This window comes from Acyrthosiphon pisum, chromosome A1 (genome assembly GCF_005508785.2).
Source record: "Acyrthosiphon pisum isolate AL4f chromosome A1, pea_aphid_22Mar2018_4r6ur, whole genome shotgun sequence".
NCBI classification, from domain to species: Eukaryota; Metazoa; Arthropoda; class Insecta; order Hemiptera; family Aphididae; genus Acyrthosiphon; species Acyrthosiphon pisum.
Window position 1 is genome coordinate 62,727,425 of NC_042494.1, and position 9,578 is coordinate 62,737,002.

Sequence of the window (9,578 nt, forward strand, 5' to 3'; positions counted from 1 at the left end):
TAATAACAAGCGGTTATAGTGGTTACGTTATAATGTCTAAGTTTATTCATTGTTATTGCAATCGAAAACGCAGTGAATCGAGAACGCGCAACTTCAGCCACAGGGACGGCGTGACGTCGGGGCATTTTCAGCTGGAAAACGCGTATTAGCAGCCGGTCAGCGAACGGTCTCGGCTATATTATATACCTACCTATACTATGTAGATATATATATAGGGAACTTTTCCTCGCGTAGCACCCGGAAGCGAATTGATCGCCTCTCGAGGACCCGTTATTCGCACACATCGGGCGATATGCCAGCGACTTGTTTTGTGCATGTTCTCGCGGCATTCGGTCGGTCGCTCGCTTCCACGCCTCCCCCCCCCCCCCCACGCCGTTTTAACTTCCAGTCGACGAAATGAAGTTTTTATTACTTCAAGTACGTATATGTGTGTGTGTGTGTGTGTGTGTATATAAATTTGTTTTTTATACAGTCTCTCTACGTGTACCGCGCGTAAATCTCGACACAAACGCACTTTGGCCGCACGATCTGCAGTCCCGCGATTCAGCGCCGTCCCACCGCCATATTACGCCGCGTCTCATAAATAAAATGTTATGTAAATGTTTATAAAGATATTATTCTAAAGAATCCAGTAATTATTGCTCTCTGCGGAAGACGGGTGAACGAACAGCCAGAGGACGGAATAAACCTCCAGCAGCAGCAGTCGTGGTTCGTAATTAGTATAGGTGGGTACCTAATACCTACCGCAACTATATTATATACAAATCGTTAAAAGTATAATATTATACGTTTACCCACTAAACTGTATACGATACGGTATTAAAAAATCGTTTTGCGCCTTAAGTATCATTCACACACACACATATCACGATTTGCGTCCCGTCGGCGGTGCTCTCCCAGTCGGTGCATATTATATACTATTATCGTACCAGCTATTTTAACGGTTCACGCCGCGGTGCGCGCACTGGTCGTGACCAAGACGACAACTTAGTATTATACTACCACGGTTGCGGACGGCGAAGAGCGAAGAAAAAAAAATAAAACGGCAGCAAAAAACCGATTGTACCGGACCCGAACGTCTTATTCCCAACTCGTAACGACCCGCAGAAATAAAACACCGTAATAATTTTTGATATCTTTCCATGCCGAATTTTCCGTTGTATAATATTATTATGGTTTGCGCGTGTGTGTACATATAGGCATGATGATGACGATAATAATAATAATATGTTCTTCAATAAAAAAAAAAAAAAAAATGATAATAATAATAAACACGACCGTTTTAAAGCACGATTTTCTAGACGAATCCGTTATTCCCAGCTCGTTAAACGTCTTTATAGTCGGATCATATAATGACGTCCAATTTAATACTGTGAAACCCTGCGTGGACGTAAATTGTCTTTGGAGTTAAAAAACCGTGAAGTGTGTTATACATACACGCACACACACACACTCGCACTCTACGTGCATATGCACAACAATGTATTTTATAATATATAGTAGGTATATTGTAAGTACTAGGCACATAATATATAATATTATATTTGTTTATTATTATTATTATTATTTTTTTTTTTTTTTTACTGGCTGCACATGCCTATTTACCGTCATCACAAGTCACACGATCACGCAAATAACCAGTTAATCACTGTTACGGTAAAAAATCACATGTGCAACGAATATTGAAAAAACAACGTATAATTAGTGTTTACTTGCTGTTAACTCCGTTTTATCACGGTCCGCTTTTCCTCTTCGCTAGGCAGTTACGCGTAACTATTCTTCATCAATTAAAATAAAGTAATAAAAAGCAAGTAGGTGGGAACCTAAATATTACTATGCTAAGTTAGCTTTAATTATAACTCTGGCAGTACTTAATAACATGTATCGTTTTCGTTAAATACCAAATAATTTGGTAAGATAAAAATCATTATTACTTCGTGACACGGACAAAATTGTCTTATACAGGTTGATTCACCATGCGTGCTCACTCCCCCCATCTATGTTTCTATCAGTAATACAGTTATTCAAAAATCAAAATCTTTCTTTTAGAATATTTAAATACACTTAACAACCATATTTAAAATTCTTGTGATTTGTTGTAATACTTAAGGAGTGACCTGTGGCTATTCAAACTCTTTATGTAGTACAAAACAAATTCAAGAGTTTGAAAAAATGGGTTTGAGTATATTTAAAAATTTGAATAAATTCGTTATTAAAAGAAAAATGCATGCTTTGTGGATCACTCTATATATTTGATGAGGTAAGGAGGGAGGTGAATAATAGCAGATCAAGAAAAAGAATTTCATCAAATTAATAATATCACTTATACTACACACCGACAATATTGCTCTCGTGATCGTAGGGTCTCGTGAGTCGTGATTCATAAGTGGTTTAAAAACAGCATTACTTATCGTTTTTAAACTAATTTATCGTTTATTAACTGCTGAATTATTATTGTAAGTCCTGTAATATCATTATTAATATCCTCTTAGATGGTTATGATGATTTTCAGAAAAAAATAAGACGTAAATCGTGTAGAGACCATAAAGGATATAGAAATGTAAAAGAAATCACTAACTACAATAAAAATGACAGTTTTCATTTATAATAATGTATGAAGATTATGTTGAGCTGAAAATACATATGGAAATCATATATGATACCTACATACCTACCTACATCATATTTTTTTATAGGGTAATACAACTTGTTGTTGTACTTCATAACTAGTTTAATAAAATATAATATCTCTATATTATACGGCTCTTACTGACCATTACTATCACCTGTGTGTCAACTTCATTATTATTATCCAAAATAAAATTGAATAAGAAGGTAATGTAATCCTCGACATGAATCATATTTGAAAAAATAGAACTGCTGAACTCCAGTCAAAGTGAAATTTGTATCAACTTTATTATATATGTAAGTATACTTATATGGGTACGAATTTATCATACCAGTAGGTATGGAAGATAAAATTACGTCTGTGTCAGTTTGGTGTCTCGCCATGGTTATTCAGTTATATTAATGTTCATAATTTTAAAATAAACATCATATTATTATCCTTTCAGATGGATTTTAAATTATTGTTTTTTTATATTATAAGTTTAACAAATTAACTATCCTTATTTATTATTTATACTTGAACCTTAAAAGCTTAGACTGTTAGACGACTTATACTGTAACTAGTATACATAAAAGCAAAAAATAATAACATCTATCCCAAATATTAGTTATCAACGTTTTGATAAATGTATACACGAATAATGCCTGAGTGCCTAAGTACTAAGTAGGTACTAATTAATATTTATTAGCCATAACAAAAAACAAATTATAGTTATTTACGTATTTTTAGTATTATATTATACTATAGTCTATAGGTTATATACCTATCTTATTATAAAGTAATAACATGTATATAAAATATAGTAGGTATCTATATATTAGTATAAGTAGGTAATAAAAATAAATTAAATCTTTCGCTACCTAATTTAAACACACACAGACACACCATTTTATCAATATTAACTACTTAAATTTTGTAATGTGATTTAATTTAACATTTTCGTCAGCCCATTTTTAGTTTTAAGTGTTAAATTAAAATAATTTGACTAATATAAATTTAAATATTTTTTTAAAAAGTACCTACACAGCTTATTTTTTTTGGAAAGTGGAAACCGTCAATTAGGTAACCATTTTGTTAAAAGAAACTTATTACGTTACATTTAAAAGGCGGGAAATCTGATATACTAAAGGGCACTTAATTCAATTACTATTTTCAAAAGACAATAAACTATTTTCAACGTGGTCCAAAAAAAAAGTAGTTAACGACCCAAAAATGACCGAAATTCAATTTTATAGAATGACCGTCATCATTCACAAACAATACAACTATTTCCAAAACTTTTATTGAGACTTATACAGCCTGGAAAACAATTTAGTGACTCCAAATCGTGTATACGTTTTTCTTTATTTTATTGAAAAATCAACTCCTTTCATTCAAGCTTTTGAAAATACTCGGTACTTACATAATGGGTAATATAGGTATACCGTATAGGTGCCTAAAAAAAATGGTCGATGATATGTCACGTAACCAATACACTGTAAAGAAATAAAATCACCACGCAATAAGTTGTATCTATTTATAAACTTAATTTGCAAATGTATAAGCTTTATGTTAAGATTTTCTCAAGGTATGTTTTATTACAATTTATTATAATTTAATAGAATGAATCAAAGTTCAAACATTAAAATGTCATACCATAAGTAGGTAATTTCAAAATTATTATTATCAAAATAAATCTAAATTTAAATAATACTTAATCTTATAAGCATGAATTCATGTTTCTAACGTTAGGTACCTACTAATGTTTTACAGTTTAATGAACATTTTTCAGTTTTTGTATAGAACAGTAGAACTAACTTATTTAATGACAAATTAAATTGTGAAGAAGCACTTTGCACATTAACGTAAAAATAATAAAACTGAATTTCTAAAGAGTGGAGAGAGCGTAATCGACATTTAAACGATTTTGTAACAAATAGCTTTGCTGACATTTATTTTTCCAAAACTACTGGAATGTCTAAAGATTATTTTTCATAAGTACAATACAATTTGTAATCACTTTAGTGATGAATTATTCGAAACTAGTGGTGGAGTATTTTTAGATTTTACAGTCCAAGCCACCAGATAATTTAAATATACCTATAAAGTGTATAATATATATATGATTGTAAAATAAATCAATATATTATACCTCCTTTGTTCCGCTTATAATTTAAAACACTTCACGCGGACAAACGACCAATCATATTAACCATGCAAGTATTTTTATTCACATATTTAATTTACTCGTTCGCTCTCTATTTTATTATGATACATAATAATATGTAAGTAATACGTAGTACCTATAGGGTATCGATTAGTGATTTACAGCTCGACACATTATTATTAATAACTTTGGTTTGCTCATTCAATACAAAATATACCTATAAGGTAAAAACATTGTACGGACACCGGTGGTATTTAACTCATAACGACGTTTGAAAAATATGATGGATGGGGGGCTGTCGGACCTGGATTACAAGGACCAGGCTATTTCGTTAAAATACATTTGTAATTTTTGAAATTTTGATAGGAATACTTATTTTATATTATATTAAATCACATTTTATGATATAAATGTATATTATAATATATTAAATAATTTTTTTATCTTAAGCTGTAGGTTAACCATTGGTTATCTGGAAATCATACACTGGACACTCGTATCACTTCTATTTTGTAACGGGTTGTATTTTATTGGGAATTTTATATAGGACCCCAAAAAACATTTAGAACGGGGGGGGCCCAAATTTTGATGTGGGGGGGGGGGGGGGCTGTGATCGATAGATATTTCTTAGGGGTTTAAATGTAGATACATTGGCATTTTCATGTCAACATTGTAAACAACAAAATATTATGTTTTGAAACGTCGTCGCCCAGTTTCACACCTGATTGACCGCTTTAATATAATACATATATAATGTTATGGTTGCTTCACAATGCTAATGAACGTGAATAATAATTCCCCGTTAAACACACCGTCATAGAGCGACGATGCTAATTTTCCTTATTTGTCTCGAGAAAACGTATTTTACACGGTTCACACGTACTCGGTTTTTTGCGCCACAGAAGAAAACAGTAGTAAATAATATACAGAAACACGGTTCGGCGGGTGTTAAGGACGGTGGGTACATATTTTAGAAAAACTAATTTAGCATAATCAAACCTATTTCCTATATACGAACACGTTTTAAATTTTACCGTGCCGTAGGTGTTTAGAATGTAATACGTTTCTATAAACGTGTTTAAAATGTCCACGCGCGGCACTTATGAAAATATTATATCTCTGTCGATGGCCAAACCTGCGAATTACAAAAAAATGTCAGCTGAACTGATTTGCATTGATTTTGTACAAGGAACATATTTTGTATACTTCCCAAAAAAATACACTTGACGACCATATCTGCGAAATATTGTTCTATAAACACGCCAATGCCGGAGTACGTTGAATATTCATTAGGTAGGTTATGATATTTGCTTAACCCGAAATTTAATCTAACTTCTTCGCTGTAGTGATTAAAAGCGAGAGGTCCATATTTCATATAATATGTACCGTATTACCGTCGTAAACTCAAAAATCGTTGTATTATAAATTATAATCATCGTATAAATTATTTGTGTACATGTTGTACTTTCTTTTTGTAATATCAAATTAATGACAACCTTATCTTCAGATAAATTTCAAGAGTCCAGAAATTCACAAAGTTTCGTGCAATCGTATACATAAACCACGGTGCCTTGTAATTTTATCCCGTGAGTTTGAATTTGAGTATAAATGTTATAGTAATTAATATAAAAAGCTTAACAACTACCGATCGAATATAAATATATTGGTATAATGTACACTGTAGTACTAATAGAAATTATAGCGATAGACAATTCAATAATAATGGTCTCTAATACGTGTTAAAAGACGCGATTGTGCAGAAATTAAAATATAGTGTAACACTGGATAATTTAAGAAATTAAGTTCCGAGTGATTCAAACATAAGTCCCGAATCAGTGCTTCCGATACCATTATTGTATAATTTTTGTTTCAGAAATTGACGAGGAACCGAGAAAGTTGTCATAGTTGACAGGGTTTTCATTTATAATTATATCTGAATACATGATAATACTTAAAGTGCATAAGAATATATGTTATTTTTATTCATACAAATTTTTAGTAATATTGATGTGGAAAGTTATGGAATGAATAATAAACAGAACATATTAATATGAAAGCTATCAATTCGTTCAAGTAAGTATAATATAATACAATAGAAATATAGTATAAATAAGTACCTAAGTACTATGTATAAGTTGTTAAGTCATTTCTTTTTTAATATTTTAATAATGTACATTTATTTATTCATTGGTTATACACATTTTTATAATTTATAAATTTATAATGTATATATATTATATATATATATTATTACCAATTTTCTTATAGTAAGTATACCTACCTATAATTATAGTTTTAACTTTTATGTAGAATTAATCATTTTTAATAATCATAATTATTACTATGGATCCTAACGCCCAAACTACACATACATTTTTTTAAATCTGATCATGATAATATTATTCAAATTAAAACAATAATAATTTAATCACTCAAAACTATGCAACCTAATTTAAATAGATCAACTAACACTATATCAGGAATTTAAATTGTTTAACATTTTTTAAAAAATGTAGTTTTTTAACTGGTTTATTTATTTATTTATTCAAATTATAATTTAGAACAAATTCATTATGGAAAAATGTATTTTTTCTTTTATAAAAAAATGTATTTGAGGAAAATCGGGAAAAAATATTTTTTTGTGAAATAAATATAAAATAATGTTAAAATTTACCTGTTCATCTTCGCTAAAAATCCATAAGGTCCGTCCAGTTTAGCAGTCTTGTCTAAATTTCGACAGTATAACGTCCAAATGCAATCCAACGATGATCCACTAGCAGTGGGGTTATCACCCACGCTTTTTCCTTCGGCCTTGGCCGCCCGAGAGCTACTCCTGTACGCCCTACTCAGATTGAGTATGGCTCTTAGACCACCATTGACAAACTCCATCAATTCAGATACGAATCCTTTGGGGTTCCTGTCACGACGGTCGTCCTGTAGCACTCTCGAATTGGCCGACCGCAGTTGCTTAACACGGTCGGGAGGCAAAAACAGCGCATTCAATGCCACCACGTCCGGGTCGTTGAGCATTTGCTGCCCGGCTTCCGCGTCTTCGTTAAGCGCAATTTGCTGTACGTTGTGTAACAGAAAAAGATCGATGGCCAACAGTCCGAACGAAACTAGGCTGGCGGCGGAATCGTTGGCTGCAGCTGGATAAATTAAGCTAGCTACAGGCGTGTCGGCGGCTACATCACTGGTGTTGGCGTACATTTCACGGAACTTAGACAATACGATCGTAGCATTTTTCGTGTACAGCGATTGATTAACAGCGTCAACCATTTGAATCCATTGACTTTGATTCTTTCGGATGCCTGACTGGGCCAACCAATCGCGAACGTCCTGTAACCTTTTCCGCAAAAACGTAAACACTGGATTTACGGCTTTCTCGTCTGCGGGCGTTACATCCTCGAACTGTGGATAGAAATAAGGGTACTCCTCACTTTCGGTAGTGCCCGGCGGACGGATGTCTTTTCCCGACAATCGGATTGGGTGTTCTTTGAGGTAGGAGAACGCGGGTATAGGGTTGAACTTTTGTGTGTCCGGTTGCTCGCTCACGTAATAAGGTTGGAATTCTTGCGGCGGCTCCACCTCGTCCTCGGTTTTTCCTTCCATTTCAGACCAATTCGGATACACTACCTCGCTCTTTTTTCTCACCCCGTTCACCCTTGACGGCTCTATGGTCTCTTCTACCGGGCTAACGCCGTCGTCGAGCTTGGGCTCGACCCTCGAAGTCGGAGTAGTCGGTTCGATTTTGGCCATTTTATCGATTTTCTCGTGTTCAACTATTTCGATCCTGCCTTTTTTGTTCTTTATGCTCGTAGTGGGCATCGCGTCGTAGTCGGCCGTCGGGAACGCCGATTTGACCGTTGTCACCTCGTAGTGATGTTGTCTGTGAACGTTCGGGACCGCGTGCACAGGCGGCTGGTACACGGCCGCCGGCACATCCGGCCTGCTGTTCATGCCAAGCCACAGCGTCATCCCGATGAACGATACGGTGATGAGTAACCCGCACATGGCCACCAACACCCAGCACCGGCCCAGGCACGACGACCCGGAATCATATTGCTTGTCACGCATCTCGTAAAACATCGCGAACTAAACAGTACACCGGTCCGGTCGATAGCGGAAGACGGAATGCTCGTCGGATGGTGCACCGGAACGAAACTTGGTGCCGGCCGAGCGTTTTGATGGCGGGGAGAAACGTCCGTCGACACTGCGACCGCCACCACTGCCGCCACCGCTACCGCCACCGCCACTGCCACTGCCACAGACGCTGCCGTTGTCGTCGTCGATGATGAAACGGTTTTCCGTCACACAAGTAGATCATCACACGCGGTTGTCATCCGACCATTGTTTTTAATACGAAAGAAAAGAAAGAACGAAAGAAAAAACCTCACGACTATGATAAACCGATGGTTAAAAATTTCCTCGACCTGATTCGTACAGGCCGGATGGGGAAAGTTGAACGAATAATGCACAGGCGCAGGATATTGGACATTACAGACCGCCGGATGACCATGTGAAATGGCTACAATTTTCGAATAAAATGTTGCGGTAGACACGATGAACATTTTATTTGAAGCATAATATTATTGTTCGTTAATTTTTATTTATTTTTAATTAATTCGTAAATGTCACTACAAAGTATAAACCATGGTCTGCATTTTATGTAGAAAATTAATATTAGAAAATACACTTTAGAAAAATGTCGACTAGTTAATGGATCTTTAAAATATCATAGTGGCGTATCGTAGTAATACAATTATTCTAATAATTACTCACAAATAATATCAAAAATAATAA

At 34.4% G+C, this 9,578-nt stretch overlaps 1 protein-coding gene across 1 annotated transcript in view; it reads right to left on the reverse strand.

The window, feature by feature from the left end:
* LOC100575323 overlaps window positions 1-8,975 on the reverse strand; it is a 30,654-nt gene extending 21,679 nt beyond the window's left edge. The window contains exon 1 of the mRNA XM_003247683.4: window positions 7,450-8,975. Coding sequence (XP_003247731.1) covers window positions 7,450-8,864 — 1,415 coding nt within the window. The 5' untranslated portion in view covers window positions 8,865-8,975. The remainder of the gene's footprint in view (window positions 1-7,449) is intronic.
* Between the last annotated feature and the right edge of the window lie 603 nt (window positions 8,976-9,578).